The sequence below is a fragment of the Phyllostomus discolor genome, chromosome 2, assembly GCF_004126475.2.
Source record: "Phyllostomus discolor isolate MPI-MPIP mPhyDis1 chromosome 2, mPhyDis1.pri.v3, whole genome shotgun sequence".
Classification (NCBI taxonomy): domain Eukaryota; kingdom Metazoa; phylum Chordata; class Mammalia; order Chiroptera; family Phyllostomidae; genus Phyllostomus; species Phyllostomus discolor.
This window is the reverse complement of record NC_040904.2, coordinates 62,791,009-62,813,910: the sequence shown is the minus strand read 5'-3', so window position 1 is coordinate 62,813,910 and position 22,902 is coordinate 62,791,009. Positions and strand designations below refer to the sequence as shown.

At 35.6% G+C, this 22,902-nt stretch overlaps 1 protein-coding gene across 1 annotated transcript in view; it reads right to left on the bottom strand.

Annotated features, from left to right (window-relative positions):
- The window catches only part of LOC114488181 (SAM domain-containing protein SAMSN-1), a 163,718-nt gene extending 141,733 nt beyond the window's left edge, over positions 1-21,985 (bottom strand). Inside the window, 2 exon segments of the mRNA XM_036017922.1 lie at positions 15,612-15,743; positions 21,879-21,985. Of these exon segments, the coding sequence (XP_035873815.1) occupies positions 15,612-15,721 (110 nt within the window). The 5' untranslated portion in view covers positions 15,722-15,743; positions 21,879-21,985.
- Between the last annotated feature and the right edge of the window lie 917 nt (positions 21,986-22,902).

Genomic DNA, 22,902 nt, shown 5'->3' with positions numbered 1-22,902 from the left:
TATGCATTACTCTAAACCCCATAAAGAAGATCCCATTAGAAAAAGTCAATGAAATAATTCTGTCTTGTCCATTAATTTGACACGTGTCAAAATACCAGGCAAAACTTGTGCCTGTTAGCCTTCATTTTATTGCCCCTTAAATCAAACACTAATCATCAGTCTTACATTTCATTCACTTCGGAGTGTGTGGCTTCATTTAGTTTTAACCCCTGGGAATTATTAGGAAAATAAAAAATGAAATGTAGGCAACTTATGAATGGGCTGGTAGAAACTGAAGAGTATGTCCAACCTGTGTTACTCTTCAAGTGAGTAAGAATAGACTCTAAGAGCAAAACATTTTCACATAATTATGAAACAAGTTCAAATTGAAAAAACAATTAGAAATAAAGAAATGGCATTTGAAAAAGGGAGAAACTTTAGATTCCAAACACCATATTACTATTCTCATGCAGTGGTTGCAGTTGACTGTGCTTTGAGGTGGAGTCTAATATGTGCCTGTTTGCTGCTTTATAGGTGTTTATTTATTTAAAATTTTTATTGAATTTATTGGGGTGACATTGTTAATACAATTATATAGGTTTAAGGTGTACCTATAATACGTTATCTGTATATTGTCTTGTGTGTTCACCACCCCAATGTGTTATTGATTTTTAAACCTTACTTTCAAATCCCAAAGGCAAAAGAAAAACAAGGAGTGAACATGTCAGGCATTGTCGTTGCCTCGCTAATAGAAATGTGAGAGGTATTTCTGCACCAGAGAAAAATTGATTGGCAGTAAATGATGGTGTAAATCCTATGAGAAGCTCTTAAGACTGTAGAGCTGATGAGATCTGATCTTTGAGTTGCAAATGAATAAACTGAGGTACTAAATAGTAAACTGATTTGTCTAGGGTTATGCATATAATGGTTTACCTTGATTAAATGCTAGTCATTTTATTCATTCTAATATATTCTTTCAGAATTATGTAACTGATTCTTTCATACATCAAAGTTCATTCAACAAACATTTACTGAGTGCTACTAAGCCACTGTTTTAGATGCAAAGAAGAAATACAAATGGCCCTTCTCTCAGGTATCCACTATCAAAGACTGTTTATCTGAGGATCTTATTGGTTTCCATGATTTTCTTAACTTGAAGATTAAACAAGCTTTATAAAACCCTTATATGATTCCAAATACATTGAAGATAATTATAGATGTTATTTGTCATTATATTATGTATTACTAGTACATAAAATTCTGATATTGCATTCTGTTCACTTGCAAGAATGAAGACTACTCCTTTGCATGACTCAAATGGTTTTACTAACATTAAAATACAATAATTTCAAGAATGCCACATCCAAACTGAATCTGTTTTTGACATTCCTTAGGCTCTTATGCTTCAATGCATTTCCCCAGATGTCCAAAAAAGACATGGAAGTTAATATGTTTCCTTTTAAAAAAATATTGTAATAGACATTTGGCAATGACAATGATTATCATGCTTCAAAGTTGATAAAGTACACTCAATTTTGTGGTGTACCTAAAGCTACCAGAGAAATGAAAAAACACGCACCCACCTATCAGCATGACGCTCCAAACAAGAAGGTTTGTATGACCGGATGACAAGCCATCACCCTCATAAAAGTTCTAACACCCATCAGCTCTTCTACCTTGCACTACACCTGATTATGTGAAGACAAAGCTTATGAGGAAGTCTCTGACATTATCAAATAGATCACACAGCAGAGAAGAATATTAATAAGTATAGTTAGTCTCAGCCCAGTACATTAAAGCAAGTTGCTAAGAGTATCAAGACTGTAAATCTTACTGCTTTTCTTTCTTCTTATTTAATACACTTGCACAGCAATAATGGCAGAACACCCATGTATTATCAAACACAGTTTTAGATTCTTTACATAGAGTGAATAATTTAATCCTGATGACTACCCTGTAAGGTTGATAATTACAATAATCCTCAATTTACAGAGGAGCGAACTCAGACACAGAACAGTCAATCAAGATTCTTGCCTAAGGTCACATAACTAGTAAGTGGTAAGATTGGGATCTTACACCTGAGGTCTTCAATAGTACATAGTACTTCTTCTACACCTGACTGCACAGCTGCAGAAACCACCTGTCATCTTGATCAGAGGTCTCACAAATGAGTACCACTGGCCAAAAGGGAGAGAGGCTATGAAAATGTGGAGAAAATATAATGCTATATGCCACTACTAAACAAACAGCTCAGAAAGCCTATCCTCATCAAAGCACTAATACTAATAATTTAGCGTTATTTGAAGACAAGTATATATCAGCACATTGATGTGTTTTAGTCATTAATCATCTAGTGGATGCCATCATCACCATCAAAGCATGCCCAATAATTTATGAAAGCTCACTTAATTAAAATGGGCTCTTCAAGAATCACTGAATTTAGATGATGACAATCTGCACATTGGAGGCCCCCAGTATATCACAGTAACAATATTATGTTTCAGGGAAAACAGATTTCATTCCCCCATGAGAATGCAGCAAAGAGGAAGGAGAAATATCAGTTCCTCCTGATGGGAAAAGTAGACTTTCTGGACAGCCTGTATAGCTCCTGTCAAAGTGTAACAACCCTATATAGCTAATGAATTCTGGTTCCCCCAAGAGAAGCAAGTGGTGTGCAGCATCCCCACATGGCTCATCATCAGGGCAGATCACAAAGTTTATAGTGCCTGAAGAATGCACAGGTACTGTATCTAATCCACTAAGGACAGAGCTGGTAAACTACATGCAACTTTGCCTTTTGCCTTCTAGTGTGCTAAGCGGGTTTTCTATCAATCCTAAAATAACAAACTCCACTCACAGCTCTATAAATACCCGGGATGACAAAACAAGTTACCTAGGGATGGCTACTTATATTATAAAAGACCCCTCTTTTACAAAAATATTTCCTTCCAAATTTCTTAAAATAGAGAGCTCTCTTAAGTATCCTTAAGTGTGTTGTGGTTTATGAAATTACATTTACACAAGGTTGTAGAAAGGGGAAGGACAACTAATGTTTATTAAATTTATGTTTCTACTTCTTATATCATCCTATTTAACCCTCATAGCCACAGTTGGAATATGAGCCAAATAAACTTGCAAGAAGTGTCATAGGAAATAAGAGAGGTAAAATTATCAGACTCAGCCCTTACAGTGGAAAATCACTGAACTGGCACGCCAGAAACTGGCTTGTTTTCTCGAGTCTGCTACCAAACTGGGCAGGCTCCAAGCACCCTCTCAGAACCTCAGTCTCTACATTTATAGCATGAAGGTTGTGGAACAAATATCTCAAAATCTTTTCCTGTAGAGACAATCCATGGTTCCTTATCCGTAATATTTCAATCCGAAGTCAGCAGGGATGACAAGAGCTTTTAAGAGAAAATTTAAGTGGAAATGGACTTTTTTGCTTTACAGCTCTTTCTTTAAAACATGATTAAAGAGATAACCATGGCTTTCATTAGATTCAATCAGTAATTGTACCATAAGTTTAGGAAATAAAAAAGACAATGGGGCATAATTAACCTCAATCTATTGATTTCATAAGTCTATATTTACACGAAGGAAACTAATTAAAACCACCAGAAGATGTTCACAGATGAATTGGTGGCAAAAGGATAGCTGTAAGTGATCACAGCTATAACAGGTAAAAAATAAAAATGAAAATGAAAGAAAAGTACAGTCTTTCTAATGAAGTAATCTATGTTTTATATGTCAGCTTGTTATGAGTCATTTTACAATCTACAAATCAAGAAAAGGATTACCTGCCCTGTTTGATACTGACCCCACTAGTTCACAGTTTGATGAAGACCTAGCAGATGGGATGATGCCATTGTTAATCTCCTTTCCTCCCTTTAGTGTCTATGTCATTCATAGCTACATCAGTGCTGATGCTAATACAGAGACAGAACAAAAAAAATCCCAATTTTAATAGTTGGGAAGCAAGTAAGAAATGCAGATGAGCAGTTAGAACACCAACCTGGGAGTCATCTACCTTGACTTCTTTATTATTCACCTATTCTAAGATGACATTTCACATTTCAATGTATCCATTTATAAGACGCTTGCCTCTAAGTGCTTTTTAAGGCTTTTTGTGAAAGATGCTAGGGCAGTGTACAATGATATAATATCTTAACCATCTTTTAACTCTAGTTCTTCTTTTCCAAACCCAGCTTAAATGTCTTATTTTCCCTGTGGAATTTGTACTGTTAAACCACAAACCACAGTTATGTTCTTAGAGATAACACCTATTATTGATCACCTACTTTGTGTTAGCCACTGTACTAATAATGGTAATTACATTGCCACTTTTTATTCTCAAATGATAAATAAGAGTAACAAAGAGCTTCCTCATTTTATAGGAGAAGAAATACAGCTTGAAGAATTTAAGGAACTTTTCCAAAATTACATAACTGGTAAATTTCAAAGCTGGTATTTTTATAGTGTTTGTTTGACAACCCCTCCCAAAATGTTGTCTTTTTGGCAACTACACTATATTGTTTTTTAACTCCTTCTGAGAATTCTTATAGAAATTGGACTTGATAATTTATAATACAGTATTTAATTTTAGAGTTGCGTATGTTACTCTCTAGATATTTTGGGTATACATAGATCTTGCTATAGTTGACATCTGCCATTTGCTAATCCTAAAATCAATGTTTAGAACAGTGATCGTCAACCAGAGTGCCACAAGAGGCACACTATTGTGTCACAAGAATTTTTAAAGCATGTAGCACCTGACTAGTCAGAGGCACTAACGTCTTTTCCCTCACATTGTCAAATAAAAAAATGACAGCAGCCTTAGCTGTCCAGTATAAATGAAACAAAATTATACCTATTTGTTGTCATATTGACAAAAAGTATAATATATTTTTAAGTGTGCCACAGAATTTCAGTAATTAGTTTATGTGTACCATGAGATTAAAAAAAAAATTGCAAAATACTGGTTTAGTGAAGGGATAAGAGGAGATAGCAAGGAGGAAAAGAGGGTAAGAAGGAAGGAAGAGAAGAAAACCAAAAGGCAGGGAAGAGAGAAAGAGGGAGAGATAGAGGGAGGGAGGGAGGGGAGGAGAGAGACAGACAGAGAGATGGACTTCCCTTGTTACTAGAATAAATAAGATGTGTGGTTAGGTACTGTCCATCACATGCACCAACTGAAGACACTGATGCAAAACCTATTAACATACGGGATGGCTCTCCTGGGTGGCAAAGTTTGAAGTGTGCTTTCTCAGAGTAATTCCTGCAAGCTCAGCTACAGTATCTGTCTTCAACCTCCCAACAATTCTGACCTCTCTTTAATGTGTAATATATTCTGTTCTGCTTAAATTAGCTAGCATGGATTTGGTTATCTGCAATTAATAATTTGTCAAATTAATTTCAGTTCCTATATTAGGTATATATTTCTGTGCAATAAATTATTCCAAAATGTAATGTTCTAAAACAATACACATTTATTATCTCACAGTTACATGGGTCAAGAATATGGGCATGACTTAAATGGGTCTTTCACAGGGTTGCAATCAAATCATTGGTTAAAAGGCCTGAGGCCTTATGCAAAGGTATAGCTGGGGAGTGGATCCTCTTCCAAGCTCAGGCAGTGATTGTTAGTAGAATTTAGTTTATTGAGGACTGTTGAAATGAAGACCTCAGTTCCTTGTTGTCTGTCGTCTGAAAGTTGGTCTCAGTTTTTTGCCACATGGGCTTCTCTAAATGGGCTCTTGCTTCATCATAATGTTCAAGCCAGAAAGGCAATGGAGAGATTCTGTTAGCAAGACAGAAGTCATAGTCTTTTGAATCCTAATTATGGAAGTCACTTTCTATCACTTTTGCCAAATTTCTATAGGAATTAAGTCACACACAAAGGTGGGGATCATATTTAATACAAGGGCATAATTAACAGAAGGCCAATGTGATAGTTAATTTTATGTGTCAACTTTGTTAGGTCACAGTACCCATCTATTTGGCCAAACACCAGTCCAGAAGTCACTGTGAAGGTATTTTTCAGATAAGATTAACATTTAAATTAGTAGACTTTGAGTAAAGCAGATTATCATCCATAATGTGGATGGTCTCATCTAATTAGTTGAAGGTCTTAAAAAGACTGTATCTCCTTAGGGAGAGGAATTCTACCTCTAGACTACCTGTGGACTCTAGTTACAACACCACCTCTTCCCTGGGTTTGCAACATGCTGGCCTGCCCTGCAAAACTCAGACTTCCCAGCCTCTGTAATCACATGAGCAAATTCTTCTAATTTCTTTCCATATATATCCCCAGCCTATTAGTTCTGTTTCTCTGGAGAACCCTCACACAACAGGGTTCATTACAGGCCATCTGATAAGACTCTCCTATAGTTTGAAAAGGAATAATTATAGTGTTTTGTATTAGACAACACACCCCATTTCAAATAATTTAAAACATATTCATGGAACCATTTGCAAGCAGCAGGAAGTCGTAGACCATCTAGTCTAACCCTATCTTATAGAGGTGGAAACTGAGATGTGAACCAGTATAATAACTTACTCAGCATTGTTTAGGAACAAAGCCGGGTCAAGAACTAAATTTTCTTTCTTAATACTCTTACCACTGCTCCATGGATTATCCTAAATTTAAAGCTGAGAATATCACTGGTGGCCTGAAATCTGTTTATAGTAAAGGAAAGTCTTCACACAAGTGAACTGCTGGTTAGGAAGGTTGTTCTTTCCTTGTGGGTAATGGCTTTGTGCTGGTGTATTCTTATTCTCCAACCCAGGTTCCTTAATGATCAATGGTACCTATAACCAAGACAGGGGGCTGGGGTCATGGATGCTGCTGGTGGTTGTGCAACACAGCAAAAATAACTGGCCATAAAGGGATTAAGCCCCTGACCTCAGCCTCATTAGTGCTGAGCTCAAACCAACTACTAGACACATATCATATTGTTTATCTTTAAAGCTATGTTTGAATCTGCTATGTTATTCTCTCATTAACATCTGGTAGCTAGAAATAATGTAATTGATTTCTCCAGTGCTTTTAATCAGTGCAGAATGTTGATGAGTAAGTATATAAAATAATTAAACTAGTGTTTTAAAAGTATTTTAGTTAAAATGAACCCAAGAAGCACCCTGAAATACAATTTAGACAAACAAGGACCCTTTGATAAATTTTCTTGTTTACTGCTGTCTGCACGGGGTGGGAAATGTAGGGCTGAATTGTCAAAACTTGCACTCAACCTGGGTGTTCATGATTTGAGGCAATTTGTGGAGATTAAAATTGTGGGTTTTCTAATGCACATCAACAATAAATCCTGTTGCTTCTTCTTGTCCAGCTCTGGAAAAAAAATCAATGCTTTTAGGTAAGGAGTGTTGATTACAAATTATTTTGAGCAGTGATTTTAAAACGACATCCAAGCTCCAGCGAGAGTTTGACTTAAAGTCATTTAATCAAGGATATTAAATTAAAGGATCACTCCGCTCTAGTGTGATAGGTTGCAGAAGGAAGGAAAATGAACATTAACATGTCTTATGCCAGGTGCTTAACGTGTGTGATCACATTTGATCTTCACTACAAACGAAGAGACAGACATTTTAATCTATATTCTATTGCTCAGGAAACTTAGGGTCAGAAAAGTTCAATAACATTTTCAAGGGCACGCAGTTCTCAGCTACCTGGGGAGCAAGAATTAAACTCAAGTCTATTAACCACATTGCCCATCTCAAGTGCTTTCTACAATGTTCCCTATACCATCTGATTATTTTTAGCATATCTATGGTAAAGACAAAATCCTTATTTCTCACTCTTCTTTACTTCTCATCTCCCCCCAAAATACCCCCTCACCCATATTCTACTCTCTCTAACTCTTGCAGATGCACACATGCATACCACATGCATACAAACATAAACACATTTGTGGCAGAGAGGGAAAAAAATGGTATTTGGGAAGCCAAATCTCCAGTCTGACTCCATCTATATCTTCAGACAAGTCACAAATCTCAGCTTCTTCATTGGTTAACACACCTGTCCCCTATGGTCTTGTTTCTTTCTAAAAGCATATATCTAAAAGTTTATCAAGTATTTTTATACTTTAATATCTATACTTCCCTAAGTGAAGTAGAATATGATACAATCTGGTTACTTTGATGCCTCAATCCCACCAGCAATTTTAAGTTTCTCATCCTAAACTACCGAATATAGGATCCATCCCTAGACTCAGGTGGCTATTGAGCAATTGGTATATGGCTGGTGTGAGTGACAAACTAAATTTTAATTTAATTTAATTTAAAAATTTAAGCTGGGTAAAAAAACACAATTTTTACTGCTTCACTAGGACTGGATTTCAATTTAATCATTGAAGCTTTAGCATGTGAATTGTGATATATGAAACACACAGCAGATTTCAAAGTCTTAGTTTAAAAAATATATAAAATAGTCTTCTAGCCAAGATGGAGGCATAGGTAGACACACTGTGTCTCCTCGTAGAACCAAAGAAGGACAAGAACAAATTTAAAAACAAAAACAATCAGAACTGACAGGAAATCAAACTGTATGGAGGTCCAACAACCAAGGAGTTAAAGAAGAAACATTCATCCATACCTGTAGGAGGGGTGGAGACAGGCAGCCGAGAGTAGAGGACTCAAGACGAGGCGGTGGCTGATAGAGCAAGTAGTCCCACATTTGCCTGCAGATAAACTGGGAGGAGCAACTGGGGAGCAAGACAGACCACACAACCCAGGGTTCCAGTGCAGGGAAATAAAGCTTCAAAACACCAATTGAAAACACCTGTGGAGGCTGACATGCCGGAAGAAAATCCTAGTCTCACAGGAGAGTTCATTGGAGAGACCCACAGGGTCCTAGAACGTACACAAGCCCACCCACTTGGGAATCAGCACCAGAAGGGTCCAGTTTGCTTGTGGGTAACAGAGGAAATGACTGAAAGCTGGCAGAGAGCAGAGTAAGAGCCATTGTTCCCTCTTGGATCCTCCCCTACGTACAGCATCACAACGCAGTGATGTGGGTTGCCCCACCCTGGTGAACACCTAAGGCTCCACCCCTTACTATGTAACAGGCATACTTAGACAAAAAAAAATGGCCTAAATGAAGGAACAGATCAAACTCCAGAAAAAATACAAGTAAGCAACAAAGAGATAGACAACCTATCAGATGCACAGTTCAAAACACTAGTAATCAGGTTGCTCACAGAAATGGTTAAGTGTGGTCTCAAAATAGAGGAAGAAGTGAAGGCTATACAAAGGGAAATATACAGGGAACCAACAGTGACAGGAAGGAAACTGGGACTCAAATCAACAGTTTGGACCAGAAGGAAGAAATAAACATTCAACCAGAACAGAATGAAGAAACAAGAATTCAAAAAATGAGAGGCTTAGGAACCTCCAGGACAACCTTAAACATTCCAACATCCAAATCATAGGGGTGCCAGAAGGAGAAAAGTAAGAGCAAGAAATTGAAAACTTATTTGAAAAAAACAATGGAGAACTTCCCTAATCTGGCAAAGGAGATGGACTTCCAGGAAGTCCAGGAAGCTCAGAGAGTCCCAAAGAAGTTGGACCCAAGGAGGAACACACCAAGGCACATCATAATTACATTACCCAAGATAAGGAGAGAATCTTAAAAGCAGCAAGAAAAAAAAGGAGACAGTTACCTACAAAGGAGTTCCCATAAGACTATCAGCTAATTTCTCAAACAAAACCCTACAAGCAAGAAGCGGCTAGAAAGAAGTATTTGAAGTCGTGTAAGGCAAGTACCTACATCCAAGATTACTCTATTCAGCAAAGCTATCATTTAGAATGGAAGGGCAGATAAAGTGCTTCCCAGATAAGGTCTAGTTGAAGGAGTACATCATCACCAAGCCCCTATTATATGAAATGATAAAGGTACTTATTATCTAAGAAAGAGAAGATGATCAAAAATATAAACAGTAAAATGACAACAAACTCACAACTATCAACAATGGAACTTAAAAAGAAAAACAAAAAACAAAAACAAACTAAGCAAATAACTCGAACAGCCACAGAATCACAGAAATGGAGATCATAGGGAGGTTTATCAGTGGGGAAGGGGGAGGGATAGAAAGGGAGAAAAGGGGAATAAGAAGCATAAATGTCAAGTAGAAAATAAACAGGGGGAGGTTAAGAATAATATAGGAAATGGAGAAGCCAAAAAATGTATATGTATGACCCATGAACATGATCTAAGGTGGGGGAATGAGGATGGGAGCTGGTGTGCAAGGTGGAGGAGAATGAAAGGGGGAAAATGGGACAACTGTAATAGCATAATCAATAAAATATAATTAAATATATATAAAATATCTCATTAATTTTATTACTTGTTATGATAATATTTTAGGTGAATTGGCTTAAATCCAATATATTATTAAAAATAATTTCATCTATTTCTCTTTTTTAAAAAGTTCTTTGCAACTACTAGAAAATTTAAAATTACATCTGTGGCCCTGACTGGCGTAACTCAGTTGGGCATCAGCCCACAAAGCAAAAGGTCACTCGTTTGATTCCCAGTCAGGGCACGTGCCTGGGTGTCAGGCCCTGTCCCAGTCAGAGTATGTGCAAAAGAGAAGGCAACCAATCAATCTTTCTCTCCCTCTCTATCTCCCTCCCTGCCCCTCCCTCTAAGAATGAAATAAATAAAATCTTTAAAATAAATAAATTACATCAATGAATTGCATTATATTTCTACTGGACAGGGATACCTTAGTTCCTTCTTACTAATGTAGTAGGTCCACAGTAGTGACTGGAAATCTGTATCTTCAGTGGATTCTGAAGTCCAGCCACTATTGAGAATGACTGTCAGAAGTTACATCCAAGTGTCTCTATAACACCCTTTTGTGTGTGATTTATTTTCTAACATAATAGTATTAGATATTTTTGTACTTTTTTTGGTCATTCCTCTCCATCTTAACCGGAAAAGTAATCAAAAGTTTTAATTTATCACCACTTTATAAGACCCAAATATTGCAGAAGAGTTGTTACAGCTAAACTCACTCTACATGCCAGCACTTTGTATGCCTGGGGTAGGTTTAACACAAATTATTTTCTATAGAGACAAAGGGGAGCCACATCCAGAAAGCCAACCATCCTCTCTAATCACTATATAGAAGATCCAGAGGTGAGAAAGGCCACTCTTATTTATTTGTTTATCTATCTGTCATCTATCTATCTATTTATTTAGAGTAGTGATGTCACTATAATAAGGATGAAAAGGCTCTGGAAGGGAAGGGTGGTAGACATGGCAGATTAACACTTAATATTTGCCTTCTTCTATCGGAGGCCAGAAGGCTAAAACACATGCTCTGGTCCCCTGAGGCCTGGGTAACAGACATAATTTAGGTCTGGCAGAACAGAAGCATCCACATGACATTTGAAGGCCACAAGCTAGTAGCCGTGTTAAAGAGAAGACTCAAATTCCATTTAACTTAATATTTCCCAAATATTTCCATTTAAACAAGTAATCAATATAAAATTTTTAATAATCTGTTTTATATTCTTCTATTAATACTAAGTCTTTGAAATATGGCATAAATTTTACCCTTATTGCCATCTGCATTTTGACTAGGGCAGGGATCAGCGTTTTCTGTGGAAAGCCAGATAGGAATAGTTTAGGCTCTGTAGGCCACATACAGTTTCTGTGGTACAGTATCTTTATTTTTGTGTTTGTTTTAAACAACTTTTTTAAGTATAAAAGTTGTTCTTACCTCCTGGCCATAAATATACAGGTCACGTCAGGCTGTAGGTTGAAGCCTCAGCTCTGGTGTGACGCATCAGCCCTTCCCTTGTTCCTCTGACTCCTGTGCTAAATCTTTCCTGCCTGAGGGAGCAAGAGGAGATTCTCTTCTCTGCAACAGAGTGGCTGGACCTGCACAGAGGACTGTACTCCCCTTTCTGCAGAGGAGGCACTGAGTCCTAGAGAATTTGAGCAACTTTCCCAGGTCCCATAGCTGGTAAGTGGCAGGGCTAGAATGAAAATTCACACCGAAAATTCAACTCCAAAGCTCATGCTTTTAGACACTGCATCAGACATTCTCCATTGTTGAGACTTTCTTTACCTTGATTAATGAACTTTCACTGATCCACTGATTTAGTCTACATATGATTACTGAATGAATATCTGTGCAACATTATGAATAATATGTACAATATATAAGTAATAGAGACATTGTTCTTACATTTAAGCTTATTTTTGAAAAGGTTCAGATTTCTTATCAATTTAATTTGTGATATACAAAATGAAGTGCACAATTGACAATTATTTGCTTGCTTCAATCAACATAAATGACAAACCAGATAATTCAGGAATGATCCAGTTAACCCCAAGCTGGCAAAGGTACAAACATTTTATGTTCTCACTCTAGTTCTAAATCAAGATCTTTTATTAGCTTTGGACATTATAAAGAGGTCCTAAAATAGATACAGAATCAAGGAGTAACGGCCTACATTTCACTAATGTAATAAGGGGCAAAGTAATCAATCTTCAGTTAGGCCAGTACATCAGCACCTTTACTTTCAGTGTATTTATTTACTTGTGTGATTATTCACTCTATAAAACTTTTACCCACTGTTTTTGTTTGTTTGCTTGCCCTCTTGCTTGGCAGTAGCCCTCCACAATTCTCTGGCTTTGCTATATACTAAAGTGAATCACTCATTACTCCCCTTAACAAAATTTAATGGTCTCATGTTTTAAATTGATTTTTCTTTGAGCCAGTTCTCCATTAACGAGCCTTTCTGGAACTACAGTTAAAATGCAAGCTGGGTATTTCTGATGTTTCTTATTTAAAATCCTACAGTAAACTTTTCTTTCAGTATCTCTTCTACCCTCAATTGTGCAATTGGTCTATATGCCATCATCTTATGCCCATCTATGTGACTCCCTGCCTTGCTTATAAAAAGTGTTTTTCATACAGTAAAACTAATAAATATGCACAAATAAAATACCTGTAAGGGAAGCCAAGAAGCCTAGGATTCTTTTCTCATTTTAATGTTTCTTTTCAGTACATGTAGCAAATGACATTATTTTCATGTACACTATAATCTCCAGTGTAACTATTAGATAGGCGGTCATATTGGTTCCGAAGGGTTTGAGTTCAGGAGCACCTCCCCTCTGGGGCAGGTAACAAATGCTTTTGGGTGGTGGATTGAGAGCTTGAAGCATGATTTCATTAACTCTAGGGGTGTCTTTGTAGTATTTCTACAATATGAATCTAAAAAGGATACGCTTTTTTGGATACTGCCAAATCTGGTCCAAAATGGTTTTTTGTTTTTTTTTTTTTAACTAGGAAAAAAGGAGTAAGTGAGAACACCTGAGGGGGAAAGCATCCATTCTTCAGAAGCTTGGAGGGAAAGTCAGGAAAGTCCTAAACTGCTAAATTTTATTATTAAAAGATAGACTTTTTAAATCAAACTATAGAATGATTTTCATTTTCATTAAGCATAAAATAAGTATCAATGATAATTTGATAGGACTGATAAAATTCAAATTTTAAATAGTGAAATCTATGGCTGAAGTAGAGCTATATACACATTTATATTTGTATATATGAATATATTTTTCAATTAAATACTGAGGCATCTATGTACATGACATAAGTAGAGGGGAACATATATATGTATGTAAAACTATCTTTTTATCTATCTATATGGAGAGAGGGTTGTAGCAATTTAAATCATGTTTTATTATTCTTATCTACTTTTGCAATGTAAGTGAAGTTTTATTAAAATTCTAGCAAATTGGTTGTCCATGAAGCTGTTTATGTTTCATGTATAATTATTAAATTCACACATTTAAGGAGATATCTTCTGGCTCTTCAGCTTATTCAATTTTTCTTTTTAATCATAGACTAAAAATGCTTACAAACATTTGCAGTGCCCGTTGGCAGCCACCATGTGGATGGTGCCCTCGCTCACATTAGTGTGTAAAATGGACTGCTGCTTCCTCTTACGCATTTCTGTTAATATCAATGTCTTACTGACATTGAAAAGGGTATTGGGTTGAGGAAAGAGTTTCCACTGTACTAAAAACTTTTCCAATTAGTTTTATTTACTGAGACTTATGATTGAACTGCTTTCCAACATTACATTGCTTTTGAGTTTATTGAAGTTTTTGAGAAATGGAAACGTTCTGTAAGCTATGCATAAGAAAGTGTTTAATGTGCCTAAAGAATAAAATAAGTGTGTGCGAGAGGTATGTGTAAAACTCAAAGGCATATTATTGTAGACCTTTCTCTAGAGGAAAAGAATATGTAGATATTAATCCTGGGTCATCTTATTTGTTTTCTTAACTGGAAAACTATTTAACCTTTCTCAACATTTTAAAACCTCTTTAAAGTTCTTGTAAGGATCAACACAGATAATATCATATATAGCATCACCTAGTATAGTGCTTTATAATAAAGAAGCACTGAATAAATGACAGTTAATATTAATTTTTGTGTTATTGGGGAGGTATGATTATAAAGGTAGGAGATGACATCTAAATCTATAAGTATAGGGAAGTTCATTATTTGCAGCTGACAGGATGTTTTGTATTGTCCTTACCACAGTAGAAGCAAAATAAGTTATTAGTATGGAGTTAATTTAAATATAACACAATTAACTAAGAGAATGGCCAGCACTGTTAAACAGGGACAGGTCCAATTTTGCATAGCACAGAGAACTCTATGCCTCTAGGATTATAAAAGTAATTCACAAAAACTATTTACACTTGCATTCTAGCAATACTCATGTTTTGTAAGTTGATGGTGTGTGTCCATAAATTAAATAAGCTGCTGAATATGTGGTTAGCACAGACTTTAAAGTAGTCAGTGGTGTGCTGTGTTCAGCACTAGAGGTAGTGAATAATTAAACATTCAGGTGTTGTAAGCCTGTTATTAAATCACTGGTAGTTTTAAATTGACCACAGTAGAAGCATTTACACCATAGCAATTGGCAAATGCTACAAATCTCAAGCTGGGCCCACGCTAAAGACCTGGTTTACCACTAAACTACTGATAAACTACTGATACATATATATTTAATTGCCAGCTTTAACACTTACTCCTTTATAGCGTTTAGAATGTTATTTTACTTTTCTCTCTTGAAATTTCCTCATCAAGAAAATATTATAATTATTTCTTTGTCATAAAGTTGCTTTGAGGATTAAGTTACTTTATATAATCACTTAATACATACACTATGAATGGTAGTTCATATTAACAAGCCAAAATCATGAAAGAGACACAATAAAGAGAAAATCAGAAACTAAAAATAAATGAAGAACTTTCTGAGAACAATGGATTTTTAAAGATTTTATTTATTTATTTTTAGAGAGAGGGGAAGGGAGGGAGAAAGAGAAGGAGAGAACCATTGATGTGTAAGAGAAACATGGATTGCTTGCCTCTCACATGCCCCCAAACGAGGACCTCGCCTGCAGCCCAGGCATGTGCCCTGCCTGGCAATAGAACCAGCAGCTCTTCCATTTGTAGGCCAGCATGCAATCCACTGAGCCACACCAGCCAGGGTGAGAACACTGGATTTTGGCTGTGTTAACAGCTATCACTAAGTAAGTGATTCTAAATTTATAACAATATATAATCCACTCAGTTCAAGGCTTCATTCACCATGAAAAGATTGTTGTATGCTTCTCTGCTCTCCCCAAAGGATAAAATGAGAGAACCAATTTTACCAGAGGTGCTTTCTTTATTAGCATGCTGCTCTGGGACTGGCTCATATAAACTGTCCACAGAGCCCTCCTGCAATAAAGAGATTTATGAGTCAAAAGATAACAAAATGATAATTTTCCTTGAAAAGTCATCTAACCAAAACCACCTTTCTACAGTACCACATTTGAATTATCCTAGGCATAGAGATTAAGAGTTTATGGTGTGCCAGTTTTTAACAGTGAATAAGAAACCGAAGAAAGACATTCTCACCATTTATTACAGAGCCAGAATTCAAACGAGATTGTAAGTGTTGGAGACCCATGCACAAAATGAGGTAATTTCTCAAGAAACACGATGAAGACATCAAGTTCAAGGTATTAAATAAAGGTTAATTTGTGTACCAATAAACTGTGTTGGGTGTCAGACCTTAGATATATGCATGTCTTTAATTAACACTATGTCCTTAAATAAGAAGCACAATCTGTTGTTTTATAGCTTCCTCAACTGTAAGGCAGCAGTCTTTACTGTACAGAGCAATTGTCAGGACCAAATGAGCACAGTATGTGCTTTCAGACAGCATGGGTATTTCACAAGTACAATGAAGACATTAATATTAAGGTTCACGTTCTTTTCATATTAAGAAATGATACTATTTATTTGTTTTTTATTTATATGGAGTAATTAACTTTTAAAATGTATGGGTTTGCATTTAAAACCACTGTAAACTATATTGTAATCTTTGTATTTGGGAAGCAAATGTATTAACTGAATTGACTTGCTATATATTTTTTTTCTTTTTGAGACAGAATTGCTCTAGTTATGAATCATCTAGAAACAGTTTTAAGGGAGAGAGGTATGCACTAAATATACTGAAAATCTCTAGATATGATAACTGTTGATGTTGTAATGGTGTCATCAATATAAACATCACTTGTATTATAAAAAATTTTTCTTGCTTGAAACAATGAGAAAAAAACTACTGTGTTGTATTGAAATGGTCTCATCTTTAAAAATGCATTTTAAGATACAAGCAAAGTAAAGATTGAATTCTTTTGTATTGTCTGCCTTTGGGACTCTCAACCAATATGCTCTACAATTTGAAATTATTAAGTAACCCCTGCTCCAAACACATGGCAAATTATTAGGAAAATTAAAAAGACCTAAATAAGACCCAGACCTGTGTGTTCTAAAATACATAAATATATAGGGTATTCAAAACCTAACAGAAACATAAACTGATGACTAGAGGTAATGCTTTGGACCTGTTAAACACCCATTCTCAAACAGGTAGCACTGACTAGATTTTGGGCCTTGTGGGATAACATGCATTAGATGTATGTCCTCTACATAAAGCAAACTCCATGCTGAAATCCAGGGGCTACAATAGCACTCACTATAAAAGGAGGCTGGAAAAAGCTCCTTCCAACAGTTGTTGGGCCAGAAAAGCAAAATTCAATAATGCAGAACCAAACTGAGATCTGAAACAAACTCAGCCAGTTCAGTGATTGGATGATTAATACACCAGTCTTGGGGTGAGATCTCTGGGCCAGAAATGCAAGCCTTGATTCTACATTGGAGCCACAGACAGACTTGAGATTTTGCTTCACAACTGGATGGAAACTGGGAAGGAGAGGAAGAGAGAGGGAAAGGAAGAGGAGAAGGAGAAAAGGGGAGAAAGTCAGAGACATAGGAAGTAGGAAAATGGGAGAGGAAAGAGAAAAATAGTTATCATTCAATAGTAGCCAAGATATATGAAAGGATCAAATGATGAGAACAAGAGCCAACAGCTTAGACAGTCTGAAAATAAAACCATTTTATTCTAGATAAAGTTAAAATCATAAAATGGATGAAGAAATAATTTTAAAAAGGATATGTATTACCTTCACAGGGCTAAATGAAAAACTAATTCCAATTAAAAATAATCTATGATGAAAACAAAATAAGCAAAAATAAAATGAGAATGGTTAAATAGCAATAAAAAATTTAAACTCTTGAAAATGAATAATCATAGAAATTTGTGGTAAATAATCAAAAACTGGGATGAACTCTAGACATCTCAAAAGAACTAGAAAGTGCAGAGGAGTTCTTGTCGAGAGTACAGAATAGAAAGATAAATAGAAAACACATGAAACATTCAGGTAGAAGTGTGGAGGGTATATCGAGGTGCTAGAACATAGGATTAATAAGAATTCTAAAAAACTCAAATGACAGAATTTTCTTTCAATTCAAGAAAACTATAGACCTATTTAGTTATAACATAGTTTGTTTTAAATCCTAAATATAATGATAACAAAATAAAATTTAATAGTGTACATAGAAATATACCACAGCCAGCCCTTACCAGATGGCTCACTCGATTGGAGTGGCATCCCATACACCAAAAGGTTGTGGGTTTGAATCCTGATCAGGGCATATAACTAGCTTTCAGGTATGATCCAGGGATGCATGCAAGAGGGAGGCAACCAATCCATGGTTCTCTCTCACAACGATGTTTCTCTCTCTCTTTCCCTACCTCTCTCTTCCTTCCTCTCTTCTAAAAGCAATGAACATATTTTCAGATAAATGTATATATATAGTGGCCAGTCAATATTTAATATAGAAATATATAAATGCTTCAACATTTAAATACATATTAAAATATTTAAAAGAAAGTTTATTGTTTCAATAAATATTCTAAGGCATTTGAAAAATTTATTATTCACTCATGATCTTAACAAATTGAAAAAGGATAGGACTTCCTTAATCTCATTAGGTTTAGTTATCAAAATCTCCAGAAAACTCAAGAAGTAATTGCATGAACATTAGAGACAAGACTAGCATGGCTGCCATTCTAGCATTCCTGTCAATGTTATAGAAGGGAGAGAGAAGTTGATAGGTTGCTAAAGAAAAGAAAAACTTACAGATTATCTGCAAATAAAATCTTAAAAAGATTAGCTATCAGAATTTTTAGAATTCAGCAAAGTACTTATAATATCAACATCTGAAAATTAATAATGTACCCATAAATCAGCCAAACAAATTAAGAAAATAATAATCACAATAGCAACTAAAATTCTTAGACCCCTACCAATAAATTTAGCAAAATGTGTGGAATAATTTTATACAGAACATTATAAAACATCATTAAAGATCATAAAAATCAGAATAAATAAAAAAAGATGCACATTTGTGGATCTCAAACCCATTTTGAGGCCAATTTTCTATAAAGAAGATATAAAAATCAAATCTTTTTGATTGATTTATTTTAGAAAGAGAGAAACGAAGAGACTAGAGGTGGGGGAAATAACAATTTATTGCTCCATTTATTTATGCATTTATTGGTTGCCTCTTGTATGTGCCTTGAAGGGGGATCAAACCCACAACCTTGGTATATTGAGTTGATATGCTAAACAACTTGGCTACCCAGCCAGGGCTTAGTCAGCTCTCCCCTCATCTAAGATTTCATTAAAGATTTTATTATAACCTGACAAGATGATCCTAAATTTACATAGATGTGCAAAGAATTAAAAAGTTCAAATTTTGAAGGACAAAGATAGGTATTCTTCAAAGGGAGATATATACTTGGCATTACAAGTATCTTAATAAGTATGCAAAGAATAGGTATAAGGAAAGGGATAGAGACAGAGCAGTGGGATAGGATAGAGTTCAAATAAAAATAGAGGCAGCATTTCAAATTACTGAAGAAATGATGCAGAGATAATTGATTGGTAACCTTAAACTCAATAACTATATGATGAGCTCAACAAGGAAATCATCTTGCTTCTAATGATTGAGCTTTCTAAAAGTCTTATCACAATGTAAAACTCTAAGGAAAATCCTGGAGTCAAAGTGGCATACATAAAAGGATATTCCTGTCTCCCTTTTGAAAGAGAGATTCCATTTTGAGTTTATAGATCCAAAATAAAAGCAATCACTTTTAATGGATTATTTATAATATTCTTGGTTTAGAATGGGCAGTTCATTAAGTTTGTCTTATATTTCTCTCAAAAACCCCATCTACTAAAAGAGTTACAATTTCCCCCTACACTTAAATAAGGAATGTTTAACTCTTTCAACTGGCTTTCCTTAGTGGTAATCTTTATGAAATGCTTAATATTTAAAATTACCTCCATCCTAGAGATTTAAAGGTCAATATATTTATATACACCTTCACTTTATAATGCTGAAATCTTTCTTTCCACTAAATCAGTGGTTTTTAATCTCTTTTTAAAAATACAATGTTCCATATTTTTACATTCATATAGGCAAAGATAAAATATGCTTTGAAATATTCACAATTTCTGGCCAAAAAATGTAACCCTACCCCCTTTCACTATTCACAACAGCACAGCGGGGTGTCATAACACTGTGGTTTAGAGTCCATACACTAAATAACTTTATTTACTCCACAGTAGAAATAAATAACACTTAAAATGGACATAATTTTTTCCAAGTATCTTGTAGTATTAAAGCAACTAATTTAGACAAATGTGTAAACTTTGGAATGCTCAAACAAAATATTCAATGCTCTTGGTGGTTCAGTCTAATCCAATATGTTTAAAGTAACTTTTTAAGAGTAACTTTAAGAGAAAGAAAAGAGTTACAGTCAAATTGAGTCTATGAGGCATGGCTTTGCAGCAATTCGTTTTTAGTATTTGTTCCTTTCTCTCTGTCACAGAGAAAGACAATCATGCTGGTTATGTGGCTGTAAGTCTTTAGTGGCAGGATTACAAGCGCATGCCCCGCTAGGCCAAGCCACGCTAAGTTACAGAAACATTAGCATATTGATTATAGTACCGCTCAGAGTGGACTCGGAATGCAGTGGGCTGTGCTGCCTCACTGCTTATTTCCCTGGGAAGTATATTCATATAAAACTACATATAGTTCTTCTAGATCAACTAGAAAAAATGCACAATACCACTTAAATCACCTAAAATGGGAATTCTCCAGTCAGATTTATATGGCACAATGCAAAGTGGAGCATTGGCAGTTATTTTGTAAACTGGGACTATATAGGCAACCCAAACTCCATGATTTCGCCTGCCACAACCACAATCACATTTCGTTTTTCAAGATGCTCCAAGATTAAATCCCTCCTCTGGGCTTAAAACACCTCCTGTTTAGGTATTACAACCTGTGTCAGCTCCATCTCCAGCACTTATGTTATCTTATTTGCAATTTGAAAAGAAAACAAACATCAACTTAAACCATTCTATTTTCCCATGACATCTTGAAAAACCAATGAATAGACATAATGCCCTGCTGTAAACACAGATAGAAATGAATAAGATTAGTTTTGACATCCATTTTTAGCTTTGGCAGATGGTCACAAATGCGGATTAGAGTTATAAAGTATTTCCAGATCTATGACTACCTGCTAACTTTCACTGATCTACTTCAGGCAGCATCGAACAGACCAAAAGTGACCAGAGGGGAGGGGAGAGGGGGGTAATGGTGGAAAGAAGGGGAATGGACTAGACAAAGAACATGTACGAATGACCCATGGACATGGACAACAACGTGGGGATGGACTGTGGGAGCAAGGGGTGGGATAGGTGGAAGAGGGCAAATGGGGGAAATTGGGGCAACTATAATAGAATAACAATAAAAATTATTTTTTCATAAATAAAAAGAATAAATGTGTAATAAGTGAAAAAAAAATAATAACATCAAAAAATTTGAGAGGTGCTCATACCCTTGAATGAGCACAGCTGCAGGACTGGATCAATCCATTGTGCCTTGCGTTTGCAGTGCTTTGTGACTCAGAAAGCAGCCTCTGCAGAAGTTTCACCAAGTCAGCACTGCATGAAATTCATTATTCAAATAACACAGAACAAATTTTGATTTCTAGGATGTCTCAAAGCAAAGCAAACAACACAAATGCAACATATTTTGTTGCAAAAATATTTATACTATTATACTAAAGAGAAGAAAATACATGCTTAAAAATACTATTTACATATCCTACAAATTCAGCATCAAATGTTAAACAACTAGTAATTATAGATAAATATGTATATATATGTCTCTTTATATTTTTGTAAATCACTTACCTTTGAATAGTATTGGCGTATATGCTTTAATGAAAACATCCTTTCTCCTCTTTCTGATGTGGCCTTTCTTATCAGACTGTAAATGTATTAATATTACCTCATAGGAAGTTTAGGAAATATCCTAATTTCATCCTTTTAGTTGACACAGTAAGATAAAAATGAGAGTATAAATGGTGCATGTGAAGAGACTTACCAGTGAAAAGCAGAAAAGATTCAATTTGGTTGGCTTCAGCTCCTTGCTGCTGTAAAAAACATCACTGTCCATTGTAGCTCGCTCTTGCCTTCGCAGCTGTTCGGACAGCTTCTCCTGGGAGATGATTACAAAGTAAAATCCCTGCCTTAATCCAGGGGACTCAGGGACCATTATCAAATGAGACAGGTTTTACTGAACAGTTTCCTATGTTAATGAGGAACCCTGACTAATAAAATGAGAGAATAAGACTTACCATGATCTATGGAAATAGATTTCAAAGGTGGTGATAATATCCCTAAAATCGGAGTTGGGGGGGAATACAGAAAACAACTCTAGGTCTAGCTAACTAAATTGAAAATAGGAGTTACACTAAAAAATTATCATCCTTCCTCTCAAAGGTGGTAGGTCAAAACTCTCTCTCATCACTGTTTTCCATTAATTAAGAAGAATGTTGGATCTCTCACATGGCAAGATACTGAGCTAAGCACATTTTATGGTAGTAAAATACATATAACATAAAGTTTACCATTTAACCATTTTTAAGTACACAGTTTGTGGCACTGAGTATTTTCACACTGTTGCACAACTGTCACCACCATCCATCCCCAGAAATTTTTCATCTTGCAAATTGAAACTCTGTAGCTATTGCCTACTAACTCCCTGTTCCTCCCACCTGCACCACCTAACAACAACCATTGTGCTTTCTGTCTCTTAGAATTTCACTATTCTATGTACCTCATGTAAATGGAATCATGTATTTGTCCTTTGGTGACTGGCTTACCTAACTTAGCATAATGTCCTTACCTGTGTTGTAGAATGTATTGGAATGTCCCTCTGTTTAAGGCTGAAAAGTATTTATTATATGTGTATACAACATTTTGTTTATCTCTTCATATGTTTAGGGATACTTGGGTCTCTTCTGCCTCATGGCTATTGTGACTAATGCTGCCCTGAACATGAGCGTACACATAATCTATTTGCATCCCTGCTTTTTATTCTCTTGAGTACACACATAGAAGTGGCA